At 47.4% G+C, this 27,988-nt stretch overlaps 6 protein-coding genes across 26 annotated transcripts in view; 5 read left to right on the top strand and 1 right to left on the bottom strand.

Moving 5' to 3' along the window:
* Window positions 1-158: 158 nt before the first annotated feature.
* Window positions 159-6,218, top strand: taf6l (TAF6-like RNA polymerase II, p300/CBP-associated factor (PCAF)-associated factor). Of its 2 annotated transcripts, none has more exons than XM_061762984.1 (12): window positions 159-270; window positions 1,094-1,266; window positions 1,439-1,525; window positions 1,611-1,761; window positions 2,174-2,224; window positions 2,294-2,388; window positions 2,455-2,529; window positions 3,033-3,253; window positions 3,825-3,957; window positions 4,544-4,672; window positions 4,957-5,444; window positions 5,661-6,218. In XM_061762984.1, the coding sequence occupies exons 2-12, from the start codon at window positions 1,120-1,122 to the stop codon at window positions 5,992-5,994; spliced, it is 1,911 nt and encodes a 636-aa protein (XP_061618968.1). In that variant the 5' UTR covers window positions 159-270; window positions 1,094-1,119; the 3' UTR covers window positions 5,995-6,218. The 2 variants fall into 2 exon arrangements, with proteins under 2 accessions (XP_061618968.1, XP_061618967.1); XM_061762983.1 differs by having other exon boundaries at window positions 4,957-5,463.
* Window positions 6,219-6,426: 208 nt separating this feature from the next.
* fis1 (fission, mitochondrial 1) lies at window positions 6,427-8,088 on the top strand. Its single transcript, XM_061763032.1, is given in 6 exon segments — window positions 6,427-6,541; window positions 7,141-7,273; window positions 7,358-7,434; window positions 7,556-7,583; window positions 7,586-7,660; window positions 7,734-8,088. Coding segments are annotated over 6 exon segments (462 nt in total). The 5' UTR covers window positions 6,427-6,496; the 3' UTR covers window positions 7,838-8,088.
* A 1,099-nt stretch (window positions 8,089-9,187) lies between these two features.
* Window positions 9,188-12,056, top strand: cldn15a (claudin 15a). The gene is made up of 5 exons (XM_061763031.1): window positions 9,188-9,826; window positions 9,898-10,062; window positions 11,416-11,497; window positions 11,570-11,677; window positions 11,751-12,056. The coding sequence occupies exons 1-5, from the start codon at window positions 9,610-9,612 to the stop codon at window positions 11,845-11,847; spliced, it is 669 nt and encodes a 222-aa protein (XP_061619015.1). The 5' UTR covers window positions 9,188-9,609; the 3' UTR covers window positions 11,848-12,056.
* A 536-nt stretch (window positions 12,057-12,592) lies between these two features.
* On the bottom strand, window positions 12,593-20,762 carry naa38 (N-alpha-acetyltransferase 38, NatC auxiliary subunit). Of its 7 annotated transcripts, none has more exons than XR_009786687.1 (5): window positions 18,324-19,924; window positions 17,583-17,757; window positions 17,286-17,505; window positions 17,157-17,205; window positions 12,593-13,150 (listed from the first exon to the last, which is right to left on the bottom strand). XR_009786687.1 is itself a non-coding variant. In XM_061763038.1 (4 exons), exons 2-4 carry the CDS (start codon window positions 18,357-18,359, stop codon window positions 17,366-17,368), a joined length of 321 nt encoding a protein of 106 aa, XP_061619022.1. In that variant the 5' UTR covers window positions 18,360-18,384; window positions 20,658-20,762; the 3' UTR covers window positions 17,109-17,365. The 7 variants fall into 7 exon arrangements, 2 of the variants coding, with proteins under 2 accessions (XP_061619022.1, XP_061619021.1); XR_009786688.1 differs by having other exon boundaries at window positions 17,306-17,505; XR_009786685.1 differs by having other exon boundaries at window positions 17,157-17,505; window positions 18,324-19,923.
* Window positions 12,767-16,976, top strand: dnajc3b (DnaJ (Hsp40) homolog, subfamily C, member 3b). 3 transcript variants are annotated; one of them, XM_061762995.1, is made up of 12 exons: window positions 12,767-12,906; window positions 12,986-13,096; window positions 13,729-13,853; window positions 13,938-14,012; window positions 14,121-14,264; window positions 14,514-14,695; window positions 14,767-14,886; window positions 14,954-15,059; window positions 15,136-15,256; window positions 15,334-15,466; window positions 15,649-15,797; window positions 16,186-16,976. In XM_061762995.1, exons 1-12 carry the CDS (start codon window positions 12,834-12,836, stop codon window positions 16,329-16,331), a joined length of 1,485 nt encoding a protein of 494 aa, XP_061618979.1. In that variant the 5' UTR covers window positions 12,767-12,833; the 3' UTR covers window positions 16,332-16,976. The 3 variants fall into 3 exon arrangements, with proteins under 3 accessions (XP_061618979.1, XP_061618976.1, XP_061618977.1); XM_061762992.1 differs by having other exon boundaries at window positions 13,938-14,264; XM_061762993.1 differs by having other exon boundaries at window positions 13,729-14,012.
* chd3 (chromodomain helicase DNA binding protein 3) overlaps window positions 20,244-27,988 on the top strand; it is a 26,673-nt gene continuing 18,928 nt past the window's right edge. For 2 of the 12 annotated variants that reach the window (XM_061762959.1, XM_061762960.1), the window contains exons 1-17: window positions 20,585-20,914; window positions 21,780-21,892; window positions 21,965-22,129; window positions 22,221-22,345; window positions 22,431-22,681; window positions 23,432-23,571; window positions 23,638-23,767; window positions 23,962-24,137; window positions 24,226-24,480; window positions 25,019-25,219; window positions 25,546-25,760; window positions 26,310-26,441; window positions 26,499-26,598; window positions 26,671-26,862; window positions 27,068-27,268; window positions 27,334-27,471; window positions 27,799-27,920. In XM_061762959.1, coding sequence (XP_061618943.1) covers window positions 20,641-20,914; window positions 21,780-21,892; window positions 21,965-22,129; window positions 22,221-22,345; window positions 22,431-22,681; window positions 23,432-23,571; window positions 23,638-23,767; window positions 23,962-24,137; window positions 24,226-24,480; window positions 25,019-25,219; window positions 25,546-25,760; window positions 26,310-26,441; window positions 26,499-26,598; window positions 26,671-26,862; window positions 27,068-27,268; window positions 27,334-27,471; window positions 27,799-27,920 — 2,930 coding nt within the window. In that variant the 5' untranslated portion in view covers window positions 20,585-20,640. The other 10 variants (XM_061762957.1, XM_061762950.1, XM_061762956.1 and 7 more) reach the window with 9 other exon arrangements.

Below are 27,988 nucleotides of genomic sequence, written 5' to 3'. Positions count from 1 at the left end.
AATAGTCTTTGTCACCATTGTGTTGATTCTATCCAAAGTGACACTAGCAGAGTGCACTTAAAGACATAAATTGACTTATTTTTACCAAACTATATGTAGAAAAACACCCATGAACGTAAAACATAACAGTTGTCTGTCTTATTTTGAAGCGGGATTAGCTCTACTTCCTGTTCGGTTACGAACTTGACACCTATGGCGTTATCCGTTTCCGACGGCCAAGAAAAGCTTTCACCTTTAACATTCACCCTCGGGTTCCAGCCAGATAATAAAGTAAGAAGAAATGTAGAATTTTTATTATTCGCCCTATCAACCTTGTTAAAAAGTGAACTGTTATAGTCTTGTGTTATCGATTAGTTTTAAGCTAGCTTTCGAGCGTTAGCATAATACTGTCCACCAAACCTCGTTGGAAGAATGCTACAATTCAGGAAAAATCGTTCATAACATGGACACGCATTTGAGCAACTCCACTTTTTAAAGTGGGAGTCTTATCGGAGATGCTTTTTGGTTCATTCGGCGTAGCCTTCACGTGAGGTTTACGGCTTGCACGAGTAAGCTGTTAGCTTTTAAAACTACTTGTGCCATCTTGGGAGGACAAGGCACTTGTTTGATGTGATTATATATATTTGTAACAGCTTATGAACCGATTGACATACAAAGTATTTTATATAGCATAGTTTAAAGGGTATTCCTAACAAGATAAATTAAAAAGTCAAGTTAGTTTGAAGTGATACATCTGGACTCATGTCTTTCTTTGTTGGAAAGGAACTCAGTTTAGCCTGGGTTGTTAATGGAAGTTAAGGAGAGTCTTCTCCCCATATGCATGTTCACGTGCCCTGGTCATTTTTTGTGGGTGGCGGCGGGGATTCAAGTCATCTGTTAGCCATTTATTTTTAAGATTGTTTTAAGACATTTGAAATTATATTTAACTTTTTAGGGATCGTAGTTTGTGGTATAATTACGGCGAAAACTACAGTGATTTCAAATTCCAATGTCGTTGTACTGTTTTTCCTTAATTGCTGATTTTTTTCAATGTAATAACATTGTTAATTTTAAATTTTTTTGCATTTTCCCGCCACACTGACATCACTTTCAGCTGCTGCATGTTAAGAGGTGTAGCAGATGGCGGAGCGAGAGGAGCGACGCTTCGCGGAAGTGTCGCGGGAGTCCGTCAAGCTAATGGCCGAGAGCGCCGGCGTGGACCTCGGCGACGACGTGGCCGCTCTGCTGGCCGAGGACGTCTGCTACCGGCTGAGGGAGGCGACGCAGGTGAATGAACATGCATTCGGGGAATACTTTTCAGAACCAAATCCGTGATGTAAACAGACCTTATAAAAACGCACTTTTCTCAGTGACCTCAAACCTTTGACCAGCAGTTGTGATGAGCAGTGTATATGCAAGTACTGATTATGTGTTGTTGTTTTTTGACACAATGAAACAGAGCAGCTCTCATTTCATGAGACATGCGAAGAGAAGGAAGCTGACAGTGGAAGACTTTAACAGAGCTCTGCGCTGGAGCAATGTGGAGGTCTGTCAATCCAGCAATCAGATTTTATTCATACTGTACGTCCCTCACTTCAAAAGAAATCAACCCTCAAATTCAAACTCTTAAGGCCATCTGTGGTTACGGGTCGCAAGATGCGCTCCCTTTCCGCTCGGTGAAAGAAGGGGAGCTTTTCTTCATCGAGGAGCGCGACGTCAACCTGGTGGAGTTGGCCCTGGCCACCAACATTCCCAAGGGCTGCGCCGAGACTATGGTTCGAGGTATTGACATGATTAAATGGGATGTAAATAATAATAAAAATTGTGCATCATGAGTTCATGCTTTAATTGAATTGTCGTCGTGGTGTGCACACCTTGGCCACCAGGCAGTAGTATTATACAGACACAATAAATACACAAAGAAGACTGTCACAAGCACAGTAAGCTGCAGTAATATTAGTTGTTTTTTTGCAGAGGATAAAGAATATATGCTGTTGCTGGACTGCTTCTGTTCAAATGTCTTTTGCTTAAAGGGCTATAACGACTAGGTGATCGATGCTAGTTTTGTTAGCGTATCTATAGCTATAGTGTTTTGCATTTTGTGTCGGCATTAAGTTAGCAGACTTTCCTTAAGTCAAAGTTTTATGTCCGGTTTCACTGTACATTTTGAAAGTGTCACTTTTTTTTGGGCCAGTGAGCGTGTCGTACCTGGACGGGAAAGGGAATGTGGAACCCCAGGGAACAGGTAAGAGCAAAACAACGGACGCCCTGACCAAAACGACGGACGCCATGACTAACTGCCGTGTTCTCAAAGTTCCTTCAGCGGTCCAGTCCCTGTCGGAGGACCTGTTGAAGTACTACCAGCAGATCACGCGGGCCATCCTGGGAGAGGACCCTCACCTCATGAAGGTGCACCTCATGCTCTGCCCTCGCTCAGATGTTGCGAGCTCTATCTAAGCTCTTCCCTTCTTCCAGGTGGCTCTGCTGGACGTCCAGTCTAACTCCAAAATTGCCGCCTTGCTGCCATACTTTGTTTATGTCATCAGTGGGGTAAGCCTGCCAAAAGCCATCTTATCTGCTTGTGCATATTGTAGTCATAAACCCTCTGGGCTCTATGTTGGCCATTTGTGTCCACGTTTGGGTAAAATGAGTTTCTTTCTAGACCCAACACTTTTTTTATTATTATTTTTTTTTAATAGTGTTTTCTACCACATTGCATCATTTATCACTTTTTGGACCAGAGAGCAATTTCATGTAATGTTCTTGCATTCCAAAAAAGGCTTTTAATGGCTTGCCGCACTCCATTGGAGCAAATGAGTGACGCAATTTCCTCAACTCAAATTTTCAGTTGAGTGTTTTGTTTTAATCTTTTATGTAGTTTTTAAGAAGTAGAGATACTCTCGGCGGACCATGGCGAAGGACTCCATTTTAATTGAAGACGCGAAAGCACCTTCTGCTGGCGTGTTGGAAAACTATTTGCAAGATAGTGGTTAACGGTTCCTCGACTTACGAGATGTTTTTTTTTGTTTTTTTTTTGTCTGTTTGTCTGTCAGGTGAAGTCAGTTAGCCACGACCTGGAGCAGCTCAACCGGCTCCTGCACATGGTGAAGAGTCTGGTCCAGAACCCCTACCTGTACCTGGGCTCCTACGTGCGCAGCCTCGTCTCCAGTGTCATGTACTGCATCCTGGAGCCCCTGGCGGCCTCCATCAACCCGCTCAACGACCACTGGACCCTGAGGGACTACGCCGCCCTGCTCCTGAGCCACATCTTCTGGTGGGTGCGGCGCCCCCTCATAATCCCTACTACTATGTGGAAAGTGAACCCCTGTATATTTATGGTTTGGCATTATTGGTTGATTTTGTGTGTGTGTGTGTGGGGGAGCCGGGGGGTGGGGTCTTGATGCCAAGGAACTATGTTGAAGTGTGTTCAGGAGCTTCATGTAGACAAAAATAGTGCATTGCTGTCATCTTGTGGCCTCTTGGTGCAAAGGAACTACATTGAAGTGAGTTGAGTAGCTTTATTTAGACAAAAATAGTGCTTTGCTGCCATCTGGTGGCATCCCTAGGTAATTTTAAACCTTTTTAGGAGGGAGTCAATTACTGGTGGATGACAGAAATAAACAATTTGAAAACAAATTCCTATGTTTTAAAGAAAAAATGTAATTATGGTAATTATGACAAAGTGGTATTTTTCCAAATTAAAAAAGTAGTCTTTACAAGAGCTAGGCGTATTTTGTCTGGATGAAAAGCTTTCAAATTATTTAGCACCTTTCGCTTCAGCTTGACAAGCGCTAAGCGGCGGTAACTGTTCTCAAAATGTGACGCCGTCGGTGATTTGATTCCAGGACTCACGGCGATCTGGTGAGCGGGCTCTACCACCAGATCCTCCTGTCTCTTCAGAAGGTTCTGTCGGATCCCGTGAGACCGCTGTGCTCCCACTACGGAGCTGTGGTGGGCCTTCATGCTCTCGGATGGAAGGTATGTTCCACTAGTGAGGAGGGCGACGAATGGTCCGCGGCTCGGCTGCTTCATAAAAATCTATTTCTTCATTTTTTTTAAATTAATTCTTCTCGTGAAATAATTGATCTATTCATTGTAAAAAATAATATGAAAAATATTAGTCCATCCATACGCTTTCTGTACAGCTACATCCTATTGATTGTATTGTAAGTATAAATATATATATTTTTTAAAATACACATACATTTAACATTTTCTAATTTCTCTGAAAAATAGGAGTAAAATAAATAATTTTACATGTACATTTAACATTTCCATTGTAAGTAAATTCAAAATAAATGGAAATAAATTAGATAGATTTTTTTTCTATTGAAATAACCAATTTCATATATTTTACATACACATTTTACCTCATCTATGAATGACTTGGCCTTATTTATTTTATTACTTTTGGGTTAGCTGATTTATTATGAACATTAAAAGAGATATGAAGTGATTTTTACGTGTACATCTTGGAATTAATTGTGTTCAATAATTGAATAATTAAAACAATTATGATTTTATTATGTATTACTTATTTTAAAACTCCTGCCCAACGTTGCAGGCTGTGGAAAGAGTTCTCTTCCCACATCTTCCTGCCTACTGGGCCAACCTGCAGGCTGTGCTGGACGACTACTCGGTGTCCAACGCCCAGGTCAAAGCAGACGGACACAAGGTCTACGGAGCCATCTTGGTTAGTCCGCAAGGATCCCTAATTGGTCCCAAAATCGTTATTTATTTACTTCAAGTACGGCATCATTGTTCCTGTATCTCGACCAGCATCGTAGAGTGGCAGGAATGACAGAATAAGTCAATGCTCCTTCCGCTAGATGGCGGACGGTAGTGTATCCATGTTTTGCTCTTCAAACTACAGAATCATAGCGTTGTCATTTTATACTCAGCACATCTGTGAGTAATTTGAGACAAATTATGTTTAACTCCTCCCAGCCACTGAAACACATTTCAACTTGTGCGTAGGTGGCGGTAGAGCGCTTGCTGAAGATGAAGGCTCTGTCCCTGACCCAGCCGGCAGCCGACGGCGGCCCCGGCGCTCATTCGGGCTCGGCGGCAGGCGTTTTGGCGTACAGGGTGAGCTCCCCCGGTCTCAGCCCGCCGCCGGAACCTCTGTCCGAGGCCGCCCTGGGCATCGCCAGCCACCTTCAGACGGGCGGCGCCGGGTGCCCGTGGGAGGACTGGACCCCCGTCCCGCTGCCCGCCATGTACTGCGAGCTCTACTCCTTCTTCGGGGACAGCCTGGCGGTGCGCTTCAGCACCGGGCCCGGGTTGGGCGGCGCCCCCGCGCAGCCCGGCGATGCCAGGAAAGACCCCCCCGGGCCCGCCTCCAATCACGACACCGCCCGGAAGATGCCCCAGCTCACGGCCAACCTGAACATCAGTCCCAGGCAGGATGGGAGTCCCCGGACCGACCCGCCCCCACCCAGCCTGGCTGCTACCGGCTCCGGAAGGTACGGAGAAGAAAATTCCGTGGGTGAACCTTTGCAGACCGCTGCAATTTTTATTTTTTTTGGCCCGCCGCATTATTTTTGATGAAAAAAACCAACTGTGATTTGTGACTTTTGTTTTTCATGATGAGATGTAAATAACTTTGAATGTTACATGATATCAGACTTGATATAAACAACATTTCAAATGCTCACATATATATATTTTTTCCCCACCAGGGCTGTGGCTCGCTCCTCGTCGTCGTCTGTTCAGCGTTCTCGACCCTCCGCATCACGCCCGGGCCAGCGGCAGGCGGGTCCGTCTCGCGACGTTTTCCCCAAAGCTCGCTTCACCTCGCCTCAGGCGGGACCCCTCGTCTTCTCCTTCCTCATTGGCGGCAGACAAATGGGCCGCAGTTGCCGGGGCCGCCGCCCTTTCCAGACCACCTTTGCCCTGACTCCGGCGTCGGCCGCCGTCGCGCCGCGCGCTTACGCCCACAAACTGCCCGTCATCGGTCGGGTGGGAAAACCCGTTCGCCGTTGGGCTCACTATTCCCTTTACCTTCCCCTTTAGAGAAGGGCTTCTCAAGCACTTTTTTAAAATGATATGACATAATAATGTTGACTTTGACAGACATTTCCTGGCAGATTTTTCCAGAGCAGCTCCTTCAGTTTTTCTTCTTTTTGTAATCAAACTTTGTTGGATACATTTGGTGTTGTTTTTGACAGAATAGTACATGTAAAATGCTGTGATGCTTGGTTTTACAAATAGTAATATTAAATAAAAAATGGAAATCACATGTTCGTGTTCGATTATATCAAATACTATTTTGGTATTGTTATATACTTGCGAAATAATACAAATAAATTCACTGTAAGTTTGTTTATTTAATTCTTTAATAAATACGTATATTTTCTTTCATTTTGTTTATTTAAAAAATAACCAAGTTCATATTTTTTCATCGTACTTTTCCCTTTTTTATTGATTTATTTTACACGTATGCGTTTTGCCTACGCGTTGACGTCACGGGTGACGTTAAAAGGTGGGCGTGTCGGAAGCGTGCCACTTCCGCAACATGGAGGCTGTGTTGAGCGACGTTGTGGCTCCCGAGGACCTGCTAGTAAGTCCCCCCCCCCGTGTTTTATAAACCCTTTCTGCACCCTTCTCATCGTTCGACAGCTCGCAGTCCAAGCAGCAGACGTGCGTGTAACACCGCTTCCACACTCCCAAACACCAAGTTTTCTTTTCGGCGACTAATTGTCGCGTCACATGCGTAGCTAATGCTAATGCCCCTTTGGATGTTATAATAACGTTAACTAAAGTCTTTGAACTACGCTCCAGCTACTTAAAAATGATTATAATTGCTTATATTCACGTGTTAAACCCTAAATACACCCCGATTTATGATCCTAAAACACGTAAATATCATTTCATACTCATTTCCCAACATAACAGTTGAAAATGAATGTCTTACAGATCATTTGAGTTACAAAAACCGGGTAAAAATACAAATGACTACTTTCCTTTTAGCCATTCTACCACCTTTTGACACTGCCATGCATAGATACTCTTATTTTTAAGATGGCTATATCTCCAACAACTCTTTATCTGAAGTTTGATGCTGACTGTGGGGTTTTCCTGGCTCAACTTGAGGCAGAGGTGATGTCGTTTTCGTTGTGTGTGATGCTGAAATGAACCGAATATTGTTTATTTTTCTAGAAATTTGAGAAGAAATACAACAATGAGCTAGCGAAGGGAGCCGTGTCCAAGGAGACCAGGTTTGAATACGCTTGGTGTCTGATCCGGAGCAAATACACCGACGACATCAAGAAAGGAATTGCGTTGTTGGAGGGTGAGTGTTGTATGTAAGTGTTGCCTTCTTTTGCGTCCTCGTAATTGCCCTCACATTCTGCGTGTTGTTGTTGTTGTCTTAAAGAACTTGTCCAGAAAGCCTCCAAGGATGACACGCGCGACTTCTTCTTCTACCTTGCCGTGGCCAACTACCGTCTCAAGGTGAAACGCTCGACCTCATTCCGCACGAATAAATATATTTGAGTGAACAAAAGCATTGAGACTATTCGGTGGCATCGGATGGACAACACTATACGTGAATGGCGTCGCGTCCTTCTCGCAGGAGTACGAAGAAGCCCTGAAGTACATCGCATCCTCCTGAAGAACGAGCCCGGCAACAAGCAGGCCTTGGAGTTGCAGGCGCTCATCGACAAGGCTTTGAAAAAAGGTAAAATTGACAGATTTGACTGAGTGTTGAGTGCGGGTGTGCGACTGCTGCCTGAACCCGTCTTGTTTTCTAGATGGCTTGGTCGGCATGGCGATCGTGGGGGGAATCAGCCTGGGCGTGGCCGGGTTAGCCGGGCTCATCGGCCTGGCCGTGGCAAAGCGAGGGCCCAAATATTAACCGACCGGAACGTTTTTTTTTTTTTTGCTGGGCAGGTCCATTGACGTATTATCTTTTGCATTGCCGTTGACCATTCATCCTCAGCTGCCACCTGTGTACATAACAAAAAAAGAATCAAAACAAAGCTTGTATTTATATTCCAATTTGTTCTAATGCTAATCTCCTGAGAAGGGAATGTTCTGTCAAATGTCCCCAATTTAATAGCTTGTTTTTTCCCTGATCATCAATAAAAAAAAAAAAACAAAAAAAAACGGAAACATGTTGACTTGAGTCACCTGCTCGCATCAAACAATTCCATCCTTATCGGCACCGCCACAGGAAGTTACCACAGAGTACATTGCGATCTTAACTTTTGAGCATTTACGTCAACATGGAAAAAAATTTGTAAACGACACGACTTGGCCTAGTTGGCTGGCATTCTATTCATCTTGACACAAAGATGAAATACAATTTGTCAACGTTGTTTTACGACGACATGTGTGTGTGTGTTATCTGCCTCGTGGCGTGTTACTCATTAACTCACCTGACAGCAGCACCGAAACTCCCCAGCGACAAACGACTGATTCTTGTTATGGTCGAACTTACTTTATGATTTATTAGATTAGTTTGTATTGTTTCCATTATTTCATGCAATATTTATATATATTTGGTTTTATAAAAAATATTTTTTGTATATAAAATGCTACATTTTGTGAGGGTTTTTTTTTCAAATTTTTTTAAAAACTTATTTTAAATTTACCTTCTTAAATTCCTTTTTAGTCATCTGTTTTAACACTATATTTGACTTACTAGAATTATATATAAATTTTTAGGATGTATATATATTAAAAAACGTACAGCGTGAAAATCCAATTATTGAGATTTTCGGGCTCCGTGGGCACCCTGCGTCCTCCGGAGGGCTTTGCAATATTTAGCGCACACCAGTTTCCTTTCCCCCTTCCACTTGTCTTGAATTAGGGCGAGTGGGGGAAAAAAATGCCATCACAAAGGTCTCTGCTTGCCCAACATGCTTTCTGTGTTTGTGTGTCTGGATTAATTAGCCGACTGATAGCGGGAGAGAGGCCGCGGACAGGTCACCGAGGTGACACCGTTCCGATAAAAACGCGAGCCCATCACCAATTTGGCGGCCTACGAGTAATGTTTCGGACACGTCCGATTGCCTTGGTTACTTCTAGAATAACCCAATGACAGAGGATCTATTTATTGGTGTCAAGTAAGTGTGGCCTGTTGTTCATATGAAATCATTTGACGAGCGCGTCCTGCCCTGTCATAAATATTTATGGCTGGAGCTGTTTGCAAAGCAACGCCTCCTGCCGTCGTTTTATGCCTTCGTTTAATTTGTGGTCAATGACACCGCGGAAAAATCTAGTAACTCATCGTCATAAAACAGAGAAAAGCGCAAGGAGGAATACAGATTTAAAATGGAATAGAATGATTACAATGCGACTGCCAACTACCTTGAATGTGTGTATATAGTTAAAAAACATGCAAAGTGTGCGCTGTTGCTCGTGTGACCATTGGACTCTGCGTGAACTGATAAACACCTGTTCCATTTTGGGGTTGTTAGTGGGGGAAGATATGCGTGTGCGTGTGTGTGTGTGTTTGTAAGTGGGTGGAGAGAGCAGGTGATATAAATCCACATCTGTGGCGAGCGTTCACACTTCTCCTCCAAGCCGTCAGGGCCGATGCTTTGATCGGCCTTCCCGTTATCTGCACGCTTCCTGCTCGCCGCTTTTGGACTCGAGGGTGGGCGGGGTGGGAGGGATTCGATCATGGATCCGACTGTGGAAGTGGTGGCGTCGATTCTGGGCTTCCTCGGCTGGGTGATGGTCGGGGTGGCGCTGCCCAACCGCTACTGGAAGACGTCCACGGTGGACGGCAACGTCATCACCACGTCCACCATCTACGAGAACCTCTGGATGTCCTGCGCCACCGACTCCACCGGCATCCACAACTGTCGGGAATTCCCGTCCCTGCTCGCTTTGAACGGTAAGTCGGACCCGACGGCCGACGCTTTGCGGAAGCCGGATAACCTCGGTATGTCCTCGTCCTCCCCCCAGGTTACATCCAGGCGTCCCGCGCCCTCATGATCACGTCAGTGGTGATGGGCACCTTCGGCCTGATGGCGGCGCTGGTGGGCGTGCAGTGCTCCAAGGCGGGCGGCGACAACTACGTGCTCAAGGGTCGGATCGCGGGCTGCGCCGGCGTGCTTTTCATCCTGCAAGGTAGTGTTACAGTACATGGGACTTCCAAGTCCCGCCTCTTAAAGGAACATGCATGGACACAGACACTACGATACGTACGGTATTTTTGATGCATTTTGTGCTTGCAGGTCATTTTTTTGGGGTGTTAAAATATTTAATACTTTACTAACGAATTTACTTACTCAATGTGAGCCTGCCATGACTTAATTTGTTGTATGAATGGCAAAATGGATTGCACAATTAACAGGTTAATTGGACCTTCCGCCATCTAGTGGAAGAGCATTGAATTGTTCTGCCAGTCACATGTGTCGCTGGCAGAAACGGATGAACAAAGTTACATTTGTAGCATGTAACTCATCAATTTTGGACCAATAAAATGACATTGGATCACTTTCCGTGGTGACGTGTGGCTGGGAATCACTGCTTCAAGATTTACTGTATCATCGAATATGACTGCTGTAAAGCACCTTCGAAATGATAAAGGATGCATTTTATGACTTATAAAAATCTGTTCTTCCTGTCAGACTTTGGACTTGTTTGGCAGCCACTGTCTCCTTAATGATTAATAACCCCCCCCAAAAATATTGATTTGCATACAATGGTGGCATTGTCCTGGTGTGCTCGAGAATTCTTTGACCCCTTGTAGAAATTGCGTAAAGGCTGCAAAATTGAAACACTGAAATGCTGGAGACGAAATGTAGAATCCGAGACAAAAAGAAAAGGCTGAAATATTGGAGAGAAATTTGTAGTACTTCTCCAGTTAAAAAATAAATAAATAAATAAATAAAATAAAATTCTATAACGGTATGCGGGTTCCCTCTAGTGGTACTTGAAGAAATAACTCCCTAAGTACAGTTCGGTTGTTTTCAACTTTTCACTACAACACGTTTGCATTTCAGCTTAAAGAACAGTTAGTTTTTAAGCTTTTGTCCTTGCACAGTTTTTATTTCACTTCTACGTGCAATACATTTGAATTGAATCATTTAATTTGAGGTGAACTTGTTTAATTTCGCCATTAACTTGAATTACTGCATCGTAGGGAGAGTGGAAAATATGAGTTGCGTATTTTGACATTGGAACAGTGCGACGTGGTTGAGAAATGTGGAATTCAAGGTGACAATTGTAACATTTTCACGCGAGATTGAATTATTTTGTAAAAGTATGGGAGTAGTGGGAATTCAAGGAAGGTAAAAAAAATAATAATAATAATAACCTGGATGTCGTGAATGAGTGTAACATTCAGAATGGTGTGAATTGGTTCAGAAATGTGGAAGCCTGAAATACATTTTTGTAATAATTAAGACTTTTGGACTTGTTTGTCATCTGCTATTTTCTTAATGATTCATTATATATATATATATATATAATATATAGGTTTGTGCACAATGGTGGCAGTGTCCTGGTACGCCTTCAACATCACCCAGGATTTCTTCGACCCGTTCTACCCCGGTACAAGGTACGGACGCCGCGACACGCGCGAGCGGGAAGAGCGCCGCCCGCCCTGACCCTCGCGTCTCTCCCGCCGCAGGTTCGAAATCGGCGAGGGGCTCTACATCGGGTGGTGCTCGGCCGTGCTCGCCATCGCCGGCGGGGCCTGTCTCATGTGCTCCTGCAGGACGGGCTCGCAGGAGAAGTAGTAAGTGTCGCCGTCCCGCTCTGAACCCAAAATGTTATTTGGTTTAATCTTGTGCTAATTACGAATTCCGCAGCCATTTGCCTCATCAAAGCAGGGGTACGGTTTATTCTGGACCGGCCCGGACCAGAAGCGTGGCTGCCAGCACTTATGGCCGAAATGCATACGTTTGAATGGAATCTTTCTTTTTATACTCATCAAATGATTACATTTTCTAGTGGAATAGACTCATTGTTTTGTTATATTTTGTACTCAATGTTCCGCAATGTTATTTATGTACAGTATTCAGATGTGTAAATCTATTCATTTGATTCTCGAGTCATGTGTTTTTTTTATATTTCTTTTTACAATTTCGCACAATAAACATACTGTGCATGTTGAACATTGCTTTTAATTTTGTGTCATTTTATCATTTGAGTTGTACAAATACAAATGTATGGCCAAAAAAGAAGCAAGGATTTTTGGTGGGAATGTTGAACATTTTGAAGTTGAATTTGAAATGCTGATTTTAAGGTGAATTTGTTCATTTTGTCTGATAATTAGTTTTTTTTAATTGAAACGTGGGAAGGTGAAAAATAATAAACAACACATTTTCAGCACATGACACTGACATCGGAACGGTTTGAATCAATTGACAAATGTTGAATTCTAGGTGAATTAGTTCTTCTCAACGTCAGTTAATTTGAATAGATTTTACGGGATGTTTTTTCTTTTGTTTTTGCGCGTGAACGCCACGTGCCGCTTGTTGTCCAATGAGAAGAGGCCGCGTCTCGAACCGGAAGCGAATGTGCTGTCGTACGGACCAATCATATCGAGGAAACTGCGTAAGGGGCGGGGTCGCCATATACCGCACACAAAAAAAGACTTTTATAGTTTTTTGCGTGTATGTACGAGTTATTTCCTTCCTAAGACATTAAATCGAAGTTACTATTTATTTATTTTTTTCCTGATGCGAAACGTTGCGTTAAACGCGCCAGGTCTCGTGCAGGAACCTTCCTGCCGAGCATTGCGTTTTCACACGGAACTTTGGCACAGCCGGACCGTAAACTCGGCTCGTCGTTTCCTCCGAGCAATTCCAGTCGGGAGAACGCTTTCATGGCAGGATAGCGTTTCAATGAGTTCCACGTCGTTTTACGTGAATTGATCAACCGTCGCCGGTATGGACTGGGGCCGCTTGACCGGACCGGGCGGGGTGCTGTGCTCCTTGTCGCTGCTTTGTGTCATCCTGGACGGTAAGGCGGCACACGTCGCTGTGTCTAATGCTCGTTGGGAGCGTGTTTGATTATTCACCACGACCGCGACGGGTTCCAGGCGTGTTGGGGGCGACTGGCGGCGAGATTGAGCATCACTTGGAGATGGGCCGCAAACTTTTGGCAGCCGGTCAGCTGGCTGAAGCCTTGTCCCACTACCACTCTGCTGTGGGTAAGCTCCCCGGTAATCACGGTCGTCACTCATTCAAATCCGGCGCAAGAGTCCCTTCAAAAACAAGTAGCCACATTTAGAGCGCTTTAAATCTGAGTTTGTCACATTTCTCCGTCAATTGTATTGAATTGGTGACCAACAAACTCTTCTTTATGATGAAATGTATTTTGCTGGACTTAAAAGTTAAATAGAGGAGGCGATACTTGCAATATGATTTCACATTTATGAGAAGGCCACCCATCACTCTTGGACAAAGTAACATCAATATATTAATTGAACGTTTGCAACCAGCTACGAGTTAGCCTGTTCACAATTGGCGAAATCAATACTATTGACTTGCTACTGAGTCAGATAACTAGCTAACATCAGTTCGCTGTCACCCAATCAGAATTTGATACTGGCCTACGCCTAATTGGTTTGCATGTTTTAAATCAACAATTTAATTTAATTCAGTGAGTACCATTTTCAATCACTGAACAAGAGTTTACCATTTCTGTAGAAATTGCCTGTAGTTGTGAATGATGACGAGCTGAAGTTGAATTGAAATGCTGTGGAAATAACTGAATTGTTGAATTTGAGGCTTGGAGTTGGAATGGTTTACACTACTAAACGCCGAATCTTGCTGTGTCCAGAGGTAGATTCAAAGAACTACCTGACCTACTACAAACGCGCCGCCGTCTTCCTGGCCATGGGCAAGTCCCGATCCGCCCTCCCCGACCTGACCAGGGCCGTCCAGCTCAAGCCGGACTTCCTTGCTGTGAGGGGGGAAAAAATACAAAAATCCCACGCCTGCTGGCTTCGCGAAACATTCCTTCCATTACGTCCGTCTGTGCTTTCCCAGGCCCGGCTGCAGAGGGGCAACATCCTTTTGAAACAAGGCAACGCGCAGGAGGCCCGCGACGACTTCGAAGCAGTGGTGGGCGCATCTAACGCCTTCTGTTCGACTCCTATTCAGGGTTTTTCCTGGCTCAGATTGAGGCAGAGGTTGTACCGTTTTTTTTTTCCCCCCCCCCCCGCCGTCCAGCTCCGGCCCTCTCCGGAGTACGCGGACGCACGAGAGCAGCTGGCGAGAGCCCGAGACCTGGAGGAGCTGCAGGAGGACGCTCGGGTGGCGTACCACCGGGCCGACTATGGCGCCGCCATCTCGGTGCTGGAGCGAGTCATTGAGGTACTTGAAGAAGGGGGTCTTGGATTCGGGGTGAACCTTTATTTGTTAGGATGATTGCCAATGCAAATGTCAGCAAAATCTCACCTCACGTAGAGTAGGAAAATGTGGCGCTACAGGAAGCGAGCCCTGCCGCGAACAGCAAAAAATGATTTCAAATCTCAATTCTCGTGCAGCAAATGTGAGATTTGATGTGAAGGCTCAATCGCCCAGCCCTAGCCCACATTGGACTTGTCGCCACCTTCCCGCTAGATCTCGCCGTGGGATCCCGAGATGCGGGAGCTCCGCGCCGACTGCTACCTCCGCACGGGGGACCCGCAGAAGGCCATCCAAGACCTGGCGCCCGCCACCCGGCTGCGCAGCGACAACCGTGCCGCCTTCCTTAAGATCAGCCTGCTGCACTACAGCCTGGGGGAGCACCATGAGTCTCTCAAGTGGGTCGGGACCCCCACCGCATTCCCTCTTCTCTCCCGCCCACCTTACTCTCTCCTTGCCTTGTACGCAGCCAAGTCCGAGAGTGTCTGAAGCTGGACCAGGACGACAAGGAGTGCCTGGGCCACTACAAGCAGGTGAAGAAGCTCAGCAAGCAGCTGGACTCGGCCGAGGAGCTCATCCGGGCGGAAAGGTGGGGCGCGACGCCGCCGCGCCCTCTCGGCCCACCTTTACTAAGACACGCTCCGCTCGTCTAACAGGTACCGTGACGCCATCGAGAAGTACGAGGGCGTGATGAAAGCGGACCCCCACGTGCCGTACTACACCAACCTGGCCAAGGAAAGAATCTGCTTCTGTCTCGTCAAGGTGAGACGCTGTCTTGCTGTGAGGGCTCTACGCGAATCCACCCACGTATAGACAGAACGCATGCGGCCATTTCCAGGTCAATGCGGCCACGGAGGCCATCGACGTGTGCTCCGAGGCGCACCAGAGGGACCCTCGCAACGCCAGGATCCTGCGCGACCGCGCCGAGGCCTTCATCCTCAACCAGGACTACGAGAAAGGTAAGCCACGCCTTGCGCCGGTACCGTACGGTGACGCTGTCGTTCATTCCGATGTCGCCCCCCCCCCCGCCCCGCAGCCGTGGAGGACTACCAGGAGGCGCAGGAGTTCGACGCCGACAGCAACGACATCCGAGAAGGGCTGGAGCGAGCGCGGAAGCTGCTCAAGATCTCGCACAAGAGAGACTACTACAAAATCCTCGGAGTGAGCCGGTACTGCCTCAACACACACACACAAGCAGCCATTTCCCCTCAGAAAAAGTTAAGTCACTTTTAATAGGTTGCCACCATAAAACCTTTCGTAGCTGTATAGCTAATGTGTTCAGTGTGGTTGTGAGATATATTAAAAAAAAAAAAATTCTCCAGTGACTTGACTTTTTGAGCGCTCTCCTCAGGGCGGCCAACAAGCAGGAGATCATCAAGGCGTACAGGAAGCTGGCGCAGCAGTGGCACCCCGACAACTTCCAGTTGGAGGCCGAGAAGAAGGAGGCGGAGAAGAAGTTCATCGACATCGCCTCGGCCAAGGAGGTCCTCACCGACCCGGGTCAGGAAACTTCCACATTTTTATTTAGCAGGGATCACATTACAGTGAGCCCTCGCTGATTTGTTAACTCAACTTCTTGCAACATAATGCTCGCAACATATTTAGGCTAGCGTGTAAGCTAATACTATTGATGAGCCTCGTGTGGAGGTTTGCTTGTTGAATTACCGAATCGTCATTCATGTGGCCTGGGTTCACGAGTGTGTACGTGCTGTTGATGTAATTAACAAATCAATCCAAATGGAATAACAATCTCTGTTTAAGTGCTTCAGCATTTTTTACAACCTCTTATAAGGGAAATAATTTCACCCTTGATGCAGTATGTGGGCAGGCGCTCCAGACCCGACTATTTGCACGAGCAATTAAAAGTTAACCGTCTTCATATTTTCAGAAATGAGGCAGAAGTTTGACGCAGGCGAGGACCCGTTGGACCCGGAGAACCAGCAGCAGCAGGGCGGCGGACACAACGGACACGCCTGGCCCTTCTCCTTCAACCCTTTCGAGTCGGGAGGCAGCTTCCACTTCAAGTTCCAGTAAACTTCCGACTCCCTGCTGCAGCGTCAGCGCGCGGACTACTCTGTTGGAGGGGAGGGGGATGGCTGACTGACTAAAAAACTGCAAAGCCACTTTCGCTTCGTTGCAAATATACATTTCATATATATATATATATATATATATATAATTTTTTTTTATTATTACGTGCCATTTTTTTTTTTTTTTACTGATTTGCTCAAAGACTGATGTCAGTAATTGTCCAAAATGGACAATGAATGCTGGGAGACGATTATTTTTGCTTGTTGGTTTTGTCATTTCCAAATCTGCACTTTTGTTTTCAGAAGCAACATTTCCCGAAACAAAGGCTCTCAAATTGCAACTATTGCCAAGCCAAAAGTGTCTTAATAAAGTGACTGACGCTTCAAAGTACAGTGGTAGCTCGAAATAGAAGTTTAATTTGTCCCGTGACCGGTCAGAATTTAATTTCATCTCGTCTCAAATTGCGAGTGAGACGCGGGGTGCCGGGCCGATACCACTATTTACACTGTAATTTATGGAGGAGAACATAGGTTATTTATTTAGGTTTTTTGTTTTGTTTTGTTTTTTGTGCTCTCGCATTTTTGTTGTCACTCTGATGCAGGGGTCCAATTCAACTGCATTAAAATGATCCAAAAACAAAAATACAAACTATGTGTGTGTGTGTGTGTCTGACATAAAAAAAGCAAGTTGGAGGCAGGGTGCACCCTGTACTGGTCGCCAGCCAATCACAGGCCACATAGTTGTCTAGCTCAAGATTCCAGTACAAAACTGTTTGAATAATGATGATGCAGTAGGTTTTTGTTTGAAAACTGTAACATGATGACATACCCTTTCAGAAGTTCAGTTCTTCCTGCAGGGATAACTCAAGTTATTGACTCTGCAAAGAGAATACAGCCTCATGAACTCACATTTGCTAGACTCCCAACGTTTACCACCCGAAAGACATTAATAACATACATCAAATTTAAGTTATTCACCCTGCTGTCCAAGGTATTTAAAAAGAAAAAAAACTAAAGAAAACGGCCATTCTTCCACTATCAAAGGTCCATTTCCGAATGGTTCACTCCGAAATCTTGCGCGTCGTCCAGCGTGTCCGCCTCGGCTTCGATGGAGACCACATGGTGACCCGGGATCATGGCCAGGCCCAGAACTCGGGGTTCACCCTGGGAGAAAGTGTCTTAAAAGAAGACAAAAAACACATGAAAATTAACGAACTGCTCGGCAACCTTTCTTTAAGCGTGGCTCCGCGCTCACCCGTGGATTTGAGGAACTCCTGAGCCGATCCGAGGATTATGTTACAGTCGCGGTCCGTGCAGAGGAAAAGGCCCACCAAGGTCCGGCCGTCAGTCATACGGATCCTCATGTTCTTGTTCAGCAGGCCCTGGAGCTTCTCCCTCGCCTGGAACGACGACGACGCGTCACGCTGGTCCTGAGTACACCAAGTACACTCACTAGTGCAGTGATTCTCAGTTACGCAAAAAAAAAAAAAAATGAATTAAATGTTCAAAACGTGCATAATGTTACCACCACCTCAACTTTTTTTAAAAATCCAGTACAGTGCGTTTTTTAAGTACAGTTCAGTTTTTTTTTTTTTTTTTTTTTTAAGAACTGTGTTTTCAAACTGTTTTTATATGTCATTATGTGGTACATGGAGAGCTAAGATTTTTTTTCGTGATGTCATGAGCCAACCGACAGGATTTTCTGATTGGCTCAATTTCACTTAGCAACAAGGAAACTATGGATACCCATAGTCACAATGTTCTGTATTATGAAGTTTGTCTCCTGAGCAAATGGCTCGAAAACATGACATTAATTACATACGAACTGAATATTATATGATTATGTTAAAGTGTCCGTTCATTTCAGTCTTTTGATCGCTAATTCGTTAGCTACAGGATTGCTTAAACGCTTCCGGGAAGCAGACACTTTTTCGGTTTGAAATGCAACACAATAATAATAATAAGAGCGTAAATATACAAGACGAAATGAACATACATGAGTCGGCGGTCCGTTTTCCTCGATTGTTGCCATGTGTGCATTCTTCTTCTGTGGTTTCCTGCCGGAAGTAGTTGACACACTGATGTTTTCCTACGCAACTTTTGTTAAACAGCGACTCTTAGTGGTTACATGTGGTCATGACATGCATAACCAATCATGGTTTGAAACCATTTTTAGGGTTTTAAACAAAGGTTGAGGTTTCAATTTTGGGTTTTAGCCTGTGGAGAGCCAAAAACTGGCGATGAGCCTCCTCCTTTCTTTCACATTCCTTCATTCCTTTGTTCCATCCTCCCTTCTTTTATACCTTCCTTCCATTGTCTTCCTCTGTCCCTTCCTGTCTTCCACCCTCCCTCCCTTTCATACCATGGTTGTTTCTTTCTGTCTGTCTTTCTTTTCTCCTTCTCTCTCTTTCTTGTTTGCTTCCTTCCTTCCTTCTTTCGCTCCTTCTATATTACCTCTACCCTTCCCTCCAATCCCTTCTAACTTCATCCCTTCCTTCTTTCCTTGCATCGATCCTTTCTACCTTCTATCCACTCTTCTTTCCATCCTTCCTTCCTCTGCCCTTTTCTTCCACTCCTTCCTTTTGTTCCTTCTATCCATTCCACTCTTCCCTCTTTCGTCCTCCCTTGCATACCACCCTCGTTTCCTTCATCCATCCTTCAACCCTCCATTCCTTCCTCCGTCCCTTCCTTCTTTCCACCTCCTTTTCATAGCACCATACTCCTTCCTTCCATCCTTCCAACATCCTTTCCTTCCTACCTTTCATACATCCTTCTCCCATTCCGGTATTAAATTTCATGTAACAAGTGTACACTGCAGCCACTATTGGTCCTAATGACATTTCTGTATTCTGTGTTGGTCTTCAAGTGCAGCCTGAGCTTTTGTATTAGACGGCCAACAATGCAGCCACTGTCCTTTGGTGCCTTGCGTTCGCATTGCACTTGTTAGCATGTTAGCATTTGATCACTTCCCGTTACAAATAGCACCGGCTGCGTACACGGCGAGGGGTAAAATCCCCGTTCAGTGGCATTGTAGCGCTTTTTGTGCTTGGGTTGCCATCTGCTAGCATAGCAACTGCTGGCATGTTAACATTGGATCACCTCATTAGAAATAGCATCTGATTACATGACAGAATGTAAAATTCTTATTTATCTGCCATGGAGATTTTGTTGTTACTCGGGTCGCAATACGTTAGCATACCAACTGCTAGCTTGTCAGCATTTCATCGCTTCTGAATACTTCAACTTCAAGTGGCCTCGGGCCGCTATCTTGTCAAGCAATTGCGTTGTTGTTAGCAACGATGTTAGCGTTTGATCGGTTGCCATCGGAAACGGTACCCAACAAGGGCTCGCATCCCCTCTCACTGACTTCCATCCCTACCACAAGCGGTTAATTTTTTAAGCAATACAATCTGATGTAAGTCATGGGCATGGCTGCGGCAGATTTTTTATTTTTTTTCCTAACCCCCACCCACCACCCCCTTTTTCTTTTCTTAATCCCGTCCCAGCACACACACACTAAAATATTTTTTTTAAATCCAGTGGTGGGGGCCATGTTTGATGGATTTGCTCTGCAATGCAGAAAGTGACACCACAATTCTGAGGATAATGGGTGGGTGGGGGGGGGGGGGGGGGGGATGGCACACAAGCTCGGTCTGGGAAGTGGGGGCACATAAACAAGTATAAAAAACAATGTTAGTCGCACCCCCCCTTTCACTGTACAGTAACAAATGTGGAGCTTTTGGGGGAGGGAGGGGGCGCACAGAGTGAAAGGAGGAGGGGGGTGCTGAAATAATAAAGTCAGCCATTTTTTATGTAAGGGGATTTTTTTTTTCCTTATTGGGGGGGGTTACGTGTGTGGGGTGGGGGGGGTTGTTAAAAAATAAATATAAGAGGGCGGCCATCTTTGTTGCTCTCTGCCTAGTGTAAAATGTCCCCCCCCCTCACATTCCCCCCGATTTGAATATTAAATAAACAGCACGATACAATTTTTGTTTTGTTTTTGTTTTTTTTGGGTTTTTTTGCACACAAGGACGGGATCCCGATGAGAGGACTATCATGTCCTATCCTCCGCGGGCCTGTGAGGAAGACGAGGGCACGGCGCTTCATTCCGAGGGAGGAGATTTTGCGGAAGAAGGCGACGACGACGGCGGCGGCGGCGGCGGCGGAGGCGGCGGAGACTTATTAGACGCCAGAAGCGACATCAACTCGCCGGCGGCGCCTCGGCAAACTGCAGCCGCCCCAGGTACGTGAAGGCGTCCCGGGTGAAAACAACACTTTGAAAGCGACGTTTGGACGCCCGTTCCTTGCAAATAATGCACGTTTTAAGTACCGTTACGTGCACTAAACACGCTCGCTCTTCTCGGGAACTTTGTGTCCACGGCCAAAGTGTCATCTTCCGCACCCCCCTTTCACGCCGTGACACGCGTGACACAGGAATGACAGCATTCCAGGACATTTTTCGTGATGCGTTCAAACGCAATCGGGGTAAATCGACACACAGGACGATTGCTGCTGCTTCGCGGGTGACTTACAAACAGGTTTATCTCAGGTCTATTTCGCATTTTGTCTCAAATGAGTCTCATTTCGGTGAGTTCTAGAAGTTTCTGGGACTGCTAGTAAACGGTGTGCAAAGTCGCGTCTTTCTAACGTTTCTAACAGCAAAGATTGGAATGGACCAGACTCGAACACGCCGCCGTGTCAGATTGATAAATGAGCTCTGTAACCCCCTCGCGACCTCCGCGGCCCGAGTTCGAGCCCCCCCCCCCCCACCCCTCCTCCTCGCTGCACCGGCGGGGCCTTCGAGTCCCCGAGCTCGAGTGAGCGCAGCGGCCGCCCCTCGGCGCGCCGTCGTCGGCGTCAGCATCCGAATATTTACCCGGGAAGTTGGACGATGTAAACACATTCAACGCTTGTTACCAGACTGCGTTAGCCAGGGTTAGCTAGCAAGCTCGAGTGCGTTCTCGGCTACAATGGTTTTGTTTGGGAATATTTCCCATTCTGTTAAAGCAGTGGAAGTGTTTTTTAAACTATTTTCACACTCCAGTGGCCTATACTGCAGCTGCTCTTTTCTCAAGGCAGCGCGGTGAGCTCGTGGTTAGAATGTCTGAGCTTTGAATCTGTTCTCCCTGTGCTTGTGTAGCTTTTCTCCGGGTGCTCCAGCTTTTCTTCTGCATGACTAAAACATGTATGTTAGGTTCATTCAAGGCTCGGAATTGTCCGTAGGTGTGAATGCTTGTTTGTCTGCCCTGCGACCAGTCCAGGGTGTACCGCAACTCTTGCCCAAAAGTTAGCCGGGATAGACTGCTCACCCGTGAGCCAAATTTGGACAAGCTCGATAGAAAATTGTTTTTTGCGGATGTTCCCATGAAGCGGCGTTTGCTGTGAGTCAATATCTCAAGCGGGGCCGATGGCACATTGTTTGTCCCTTTCTGACGATTGTCTTTCTCCCTAGAAGACGAGGCGGACGCGTCCGACAGGGAGTTCCCGTGTAAAAAGAAAGGACGGCCAAAGAAAAAGAAGGACAAAGAGGGGGAACCCGTAAGGGAGAAAAAATGCAAGAAGATTGTACGTCGGAGCGCATCTGCGTCGACTGTTCGGTCTCATCGGCCGCTCGTCACCGTTTTGTCGTGTGCTCAGGGCAGCCACGTAGAGCGGGACTCGGCGCGGGAAAGGGACTTCGACGACCGTTCGGACAGCGAGAAGAAGAAGAGGAAGAAGCGCAAAGAAAGGAAGGAGAAGAAAACCAAGAGGAAGAAAAAAGATGACGAGGACCGAGACAGCAGTCACGAGGAGACCACGAGGGTAAAATAAAATACAGTTACCTGAAAAATGCGCAGTCGTGGTTGCGGTTTTGATGCTCGGGCTTGTGTGACCGCTGCTTGCTTGTCAGCAGCCTGCGGAGCAGAAGACCTCGGCCCAGCTGGCCGAGGAGTGGGGCCTGGAGGATGTTGACCGTACCTTCACCGAGGAGGACTACAGGCAGCTGACCAACTACAAGGCCTTCAGTCAGTTCATGAGGTGCGACTCGCGCCACCGCCCGCAGAGACGCTCCGGGTTTTGCTTTGCGGCCACAGGGACGTACTTGCATGTCGTCTTCTGCCAGGCCCATGATCGCCAAGAAGAACCCCAAGATCCCCATGTCCAAGATGATGACCATCTTGGGGGCCAAGTGGAGGGAGTTCAGTTTCAACAACCCCTTCAAAGGCAACGCCGCTGCGGTGGCTGCGGCCGCCGCCGCCGCCGCCGCCGCCGCACTCGCTGTCGCCGAGCAGGTCTCCGCGGCGACGGCCTCGCCTGTGCCGGCGCCGCCACCGCCGCCGCCCGTCCGAAAGGCGAAGACGAAAGAAGGCAAAGGTCAGTCCTGGCTGCTGTGTTCTCCCTGTTCTTGGTACCGCTCGGTTCCAGTCGGTTATGTTCAGCGCGGAAGACCCAAGGGCCTCTGGAAAGTCCTAGCACATCGAGTCCTCTCTAAATCCGTGAGTAGAAGGGTTTGTAATTGCTTGTGGATGCCACAAGACGGCACCAAATGACTACTTTTGTCTAAATGAAGCTCCTCAACTCCCTTTAAATGATTTCCTTGGCACCGAGATGCCACCACATGCACTCAAAGCAAAACTGTGATTGCTTTGGACTGAGTACAGAAACAGCAACTCGTCCCCCTTCCCCAAAAAACTGAACCAACACTGAAGACTGAAAAAGCTCAAAAGTACGCAATACAGCGTTCCCTCGCTATCTCGTGCTTCACCGATTGCAGATTCCGTGCAGTGCGGATTTCTTTTTTCCGCCGTACTGCAGGATTTTGAGTGTATGCTGTTTTTGTGGCAAAACAAATGCTTCCTAGCCTAATCAGGTAAAAGCTGATTTTGCAAAACAACACTACGGATACAAAATATGCACGTGAGGTGCATGTTTTTATTTTTGTCCACTCGGGGTCGGGATCCTCACATTCCACGCTATACTACGGGTGACTTTGAATGCGCGTGGCTCCGTAAGGCCGACCCGGTGACTGCCGTGGGTGTCGACGGTAAGGTTCCTAGTTCTGGGGTAAAAGAAATGCGGTCGAAATGTTATATACGCTAATAACGCTGAGTTTTGAATGTGCAGGTCCGGGTTACAAGAAGCGCAGTAAAAGTCCTCGAGTCCCCGACAAGAAAAAGGCTTTGGCCGCGGCCAAGGCCAAAAAGATGGCGGCCATTCGGCTCAAACTTTCTCACGTGTGCGCCAAGCGGAAGAAGAGCTGCTCTGTGAGTAAGAGCGCGGCGTCCGCGCGGGTGACGCTTGCGGGCGGGCTAACCTCGCGTCTCCGTCAGAGCGACGACGTGGACGAGGACGATTCGGAGCGGGAGGACTCCAGCGTCCGCGGCTCCTCGGTTCGCTCCGACAACTCCGGCCGCGCGAAGAAGAACAAGCGCGGGCGGCCGGCCAAGAAGAAGAAGAAAAGTAAGCGCCGCCTGCCGCATTGCAAAAGTCATTGCGAGAAAAATAGCAACGTATTGTGAAATAGAAATATAAAAAAAAAAAAAACGGTTTATCCTCGCGCCTCGGTTGGTGGGAGGATCTGACGTAAAAAGAGGACAGACGAGGCAGAAAACACAGAAATGAGATCTACCCCCCGTCTCTCGCGTACCTTCCAGTCCCCGGCGACGAGGAGGGCGACGGCTACGAGACGGACCACCAGGACTACTGCGAGGTGTGCCAGCAGGGCGGCGAGATCATCCTCTGCGACACGTGCCCGCGAGCTTACCACCTGGTGTGCCTGGAGCCCGAGCTGGAAAAGGCGCCCGAGGGCAAGTGGAGTTGCCCTCACTGCGTGAGTCCGGCGACGTTTCGAGCGTTCCCGATCGCCGCGCGGCTTCCGCCTTGACCCTCTCCTTCCGCTCTGCCCTCCCCCACACAAGGAAAAAGAAGGAATCCAGTGGGAGGCAAAAGACGAGGACTTTGAGGACTTTGAGGAAGACGCGGAGGAGAGGACCATCTCGGAGGTCGGAGCGGGGGTGGAGGAGGACGACGACCACATGGAGTTCTGTCGGGTGTGCAAAGACGGAGGTGAACTGTTGTGCTGTGACACCTGCACATCCTCCTACCACATCCACTGTCTCAACCCTCCGCTGCCAGAGATCCCCAATGGAGAGTGGTTGTGTCCACGATGCACGGTTAGTTCCGCCGACGCTCGCCGGCTCCCACGCGTGCCGGTCACGTCACGCGCTCGCTGTCGGTTCGGGCTGGGCCAAAATCTTTCCACCGAAATCCAATTTAATATTTAAATGCTTATCGCATTTTTCTCTCCTCCTCCTGGGATTTGCTTTAGATGTCCTCGAACTCCCCGAGATCCCCGTTGGCCTTTCTTGCCGCGGCTTTCCGTTGTCAAGGTGACGAATCGACATTGCGGAATTGCAGCCTACTTTGCGTCCAAACAAGGGGGGAAAAGGCACCGGGCCGCTTCCTGTTAGGTCGCTTAGCAACCAGCGACAAATATGGCAAGCTAGAGTGCGGTGTGAGAGCCTCATAAATTCAGAATAGAATTTTTGAATGGCAGAAACTGGTGCTTTCCTAAAAAAATATCCTGAGCAATAAGTTCGAGTTCATGACTAAACTCAAATCAATCGCCCAGCCCCTGCCGTCATGTTATTCCTTCTCTTCTCTTTTGCATCCACACTTTTCATCCATTGGCTCATTGTGTTCCCCCTCAAGTGCCCGCCCATCAAAGGACGCGTGCAAAAGATCCTTCACTGGCGGTGGGGGGAGCCCCCGCCTCCGGCCCCCGTCCCGGCGCCGGACGCGGCGCCCGACCGGCCGCCGCCGCCGCCCACGAAGGGCCGAGCCGAGCGGGAGTTCTTCGTCAAGCTGGCTGGACAATCCTACTGGCACTGCACGTGGATCACAGAGCTCCAGGTGAAAACCGAATCTGGGTTCCCACAACAACAAACGTAAAAGTTACCTCTTCCTTTTTTAAATTTGTTTATTATGTGTATGTATATATATATATATATATATATATATATATGTATATGTGTCATTTTCCATATGATGTGATCAATAACAGTAAAGACAAAAACATCGAGTTAAATACAACTGAACTGTACTTAGGGAATGATTTATTTTTATTTTGTCTTTCCCCCCGTGTACCAGCAGAGGGAGCCTGTGTACCACGAAAGGGAAACATACCTTTTCAATAAAAAAGTCTTTTTCCCCCCTTTAATATGATCCGGACCCTCCAGTTGGAGATCTTCCACTCGGTGATGTACAGAAACTACCAGAGGAAGACGGACATGGACGAGCCGCCCGCTTTGGACTACGGCTCCGGCGGCGAGGACGAGAGCTCGGTGGGAAAATGCGAGAAGAGACGCGCCGAAGACGGCGCCATGGAAGACGAGTACTACAAATACGGCATCAAGCCCGAGTGGATGATGATCCATCGCATCATCAACCACAGGTGAAAGTCGGATGATATTCGTTGCGTCCTTCTTTGCCTCGTGCTTCTTTCCGTCCTTTTCTCATTCCTTTCTTGCACACATCCTTGTTTCCTTCCTTTCCATTCTTCCAACCTTTTTCCTCCTTCCTTCTCTCCACCCTTCAGTCATCCTTCTTCGTGACCTTCCCTTCATCCTTCCTTCACACCTTCCTCCCTTCTTTCCACACCATCCTCGTCTCATTCCTTCATTCATCCTTCCTTCTTTCCTTTGTCCCACTTTTCCCTCTTCCTTCTTTCCTTTCCTTCCTTCCATACATCCTTGCTTTGCTCCTCCCATCCTTCCGCACGTCCTCCCTTTCTCATTTCCTCCCATCCTTCTTTCCTTCCGCCCCCTTCTTGTTGTTCCTTTAGAGACGCGGCGGTGGCACCTTTTTTGTCCCGACCGAGTGCCCGTACTTAAATTTGAGCCTGCGTACATTGGCTTCGACCCGTATTCGACGGGATATTGAGATCTTTTCACGGATTCCGTGCGTGTGTGTTTGTTGTATCATGTCGTGCTGTGTGTGCCAGTGTGGATAAAAGAGGGATGTGCCACTACCTGGTGAAGTGGCGAGACCTGACCTACGACCAGTGCACCTGGGAACGAGACCACATGGACATCCCCGACTTTGCCATCTACAAGGCCAACTACCGGAGACACAGGTACGGCCTTTGACCCCTCGGGGCGACGCGGCCCGCGCTCACCCGACGTTTCCGCAGGGACGCCGTCACCGAGGAAGACCCCGACAAACCCCGCGGGATGAGGAGCAAGAGTCGGGAGGGCGAAGACGAGTCTTCTCCCGCCTCGCCCGTCACCGACGTGAGCGCCCGTCACACGGAAGTGGCTGCGTGTCGCTTTAAGAAAAACACCAAATGTCCTTGCCCCTCGCAGCCGACCATAAAATACGAGGAGCAGCCCGACTTTGTGACGTCGACGGGCGGCACGCTGCACCTGTACCAGATGGAGGGTCTCAACTGGCTTCGGTTTTCGTGGGCTCAGGGCACCGACACCATCCTGGCGGACGAGATGGGTCTGGGCAAGACCATCCAGACCATTGTCTTCCTCTATTCGCTCTTTAAAGAGGTACCCGCGCTCCAGCAACGCAATGCGCCAAATTTGTCATACCTTTTTATTGGGCCACTATCAGTAGTTTGCATTTATTAAGTTGTACAAGTTGCGATACTGCGAGAATTAAGTTGGATTTTTCAACGAAGAAGTCGCAATAATATGAGAATGGAGTCGTATTTGGTTTGTTTTTCTTTAGAAGCCTTTTCTTTGTCTATTTTAGGGTCACACCAAGGGCCCCTTCCTGGTCAGCGCCCCGCTGTCCACCATCATCAACTGGGAGCGGGAGTTCGAGATGTGGGCGCCCGACTTCTACGTGGTCACCTACACCGGCGACAAGGACAGCCGAGCCATCATCCGGGAGAACGAGTTCTCCTTCGACGACTCGCCCGTCAAGGCGGGCAAGAAGCCCTTCAAGATGAGGGTGAGGCCGAGTCCCGCGAACGCGCCGCGAGCGCTCGCGCCAATGACCGAAGGCTTCTCGTTCAGAGAGAGACGCCGATCAAATTCCACGTGCTGCTGACCTCCTACGAGCTGGTGACCATCGACCAGACGGCGCTGAAGTCCATCGACTGGGCCTGCCTGGTGGTGGACGAGGCTCACCGCCTGAAAAATAACCAGTCCAAGGTACGCCGAATCAACACAAATACCACGCCTGCCCCGAAATGCCACAGGATTTAAAAAAAAGCTGCATATTTTCCAGGAAAAAAGTCATAATGCTATGATAACAAATTCATATTTTGTAGAAAAAAGTCACAGTATATGAGAAATAAAACATTGTTCTGAGAGAAAAAAGTTTCAATATTACGAGAAGCCTTTTTTTTTTCCTGAGAGAAGGTCGGGAGCCATATGTATTGTATGTATGTACAGTAAGTACATACAGTACCGGTAGTACTGCTTGTGTGATTGCCCTCTGGTGGCCGTTCTGTGTCAAAACGCACAATCGGTTGGCAGTTTTTCAGGCGCTTGAACGACTACAAGATTGACCACAAGCTGCTGCTGACGGGGACGCCGCTGCAAAACAACCTGGAGGAACTCTTCCACCTGCTCAATTTCCTCACGCCCAACCGCTTCAAGTAGGACGCACACACACACACACACACACACACAAGAAGTGTTTTTAACATGAAGGGAATGTAGGTTT

The sequence above is a fragment of the Phyllopteryx taeniolatus genome, chromosome 23, assembly GCF_024500385.1.
Source record: "Phyllopteryx taeniolatus isolate TA_2022b chromosome 23, UOR_Ptae_1.2, whole genome shotgun sequence".
Taxonomy (NCBI): domain Eukaryota; kingdom Metazoa; phylum Chordata; class Actinopteri; order Syngnathiformes; family Syngnathidae; genus Phyllopteryx; species Phyllopteryx taeniolatus.
The sequence above is the reverse complement of the archived record's forward strand: the minus strand, read 5'-3'. Positions and strand labels throughout refer to the sequence as shown.

What these genes read in the sequence shown, in the direction of transcription:
- dnajc3b (XM_061762992.1), top strand. Translation starts at nt 12,834, where the DNA reads ATGGACTGGGGCCGCTTGACCGGACCGGGCGGGGTGCTGTGCTCCTTG. An exon ending in GCTTTGTGTCATCCTGGACG is followed by an intron (nt 12,907 to 12,985) that starts GTAAGGCGGCAC and finishes GACGGGTTCCAG; the next exon opens with GCGTGTTGGGGGCGACTGGC. An exon ending in CCACTACCACTCTGCTGTGG is followed by an intron (nt 13,097 to 13,728) that starts GTAAGCTCCCCG and finishes TGCTGTGTCCAG; the next exon opens with AGGTAGATTCAAAGAACTAC.
- naa38 (XM_061763037.1), bottom strand. Translation starts at nt 18,359, where the DNA reads ATGGCAACAATCGAGGAAAACGGACCGCCGACTCAT. An exon ending in AAAACGGACCGCCGACTCAT is followed by an intron (nt 17,758 to 18,323) that starts GTATGTTCATTT and finishes TGGTGTACTCAG; the next exon opens with GACCAGCGTGACGCGTCGTC. An exon ending in GGAGTTCCTCAAATCCACGG is followed by an intron (nt 17,506 to 17,582) that starts GTGAGCGCGGAG and finishes TCTTCTTTTAAG; the next exon opens with ACACTTTCTCCCAGGGTGAA.
- cldn15a (XM_061763031.1), top strand. Translation starts at nt 9,610, where the DNA reads ATGGATCCGACTGTGGAAGTGGTGGCGTCGATTCTGGGCTTCCTCGGC. An exon ending in GTCCCTGCTCGCTTTGAACG is followed by an intron (nt 9,827 to 9,897) that starts GTAAGTCGGACC and finishes TCCTCCCCCCAG; the next exon opens with GTTACATCCAGGCGTCCCGC. An exon ending in ACGGGCTCGCAGGAGAAGTA is followed by an intron (nt 11,678 to 11,750) that starts GTAAGTGTCGCC and finishes CGAATTCCGCAG; the next exon opens with CCATTTGCCTCATCAAAGCA.
- taf6l (XM_061762983.1), top strand. Translation starts at nt 1,120, where the DNA reads ATGGCGGAGCGAGAGGAGCGACGCTTCGCGGAAGTGTCGCGGGAGTCC. An exon ending in TTGTTTATGTCATCAGTGGG is followed by an intron (nt 2,530 to 3,032) that starts GTAAGCCTGCCA and finishes TTTGTCTGTCAG; the next exon opens with GTGAAGTCAGTTAGCCACGA. An exon ending in CTCCTGAGCCACATCTTCTG is followed by an intron (nt 3,254 to 3,824) that starts GTGGGTGCGGCG and finishes ATTTGATTCCAG; the next exon opens with GACTCACGGCGATCTGGTGA.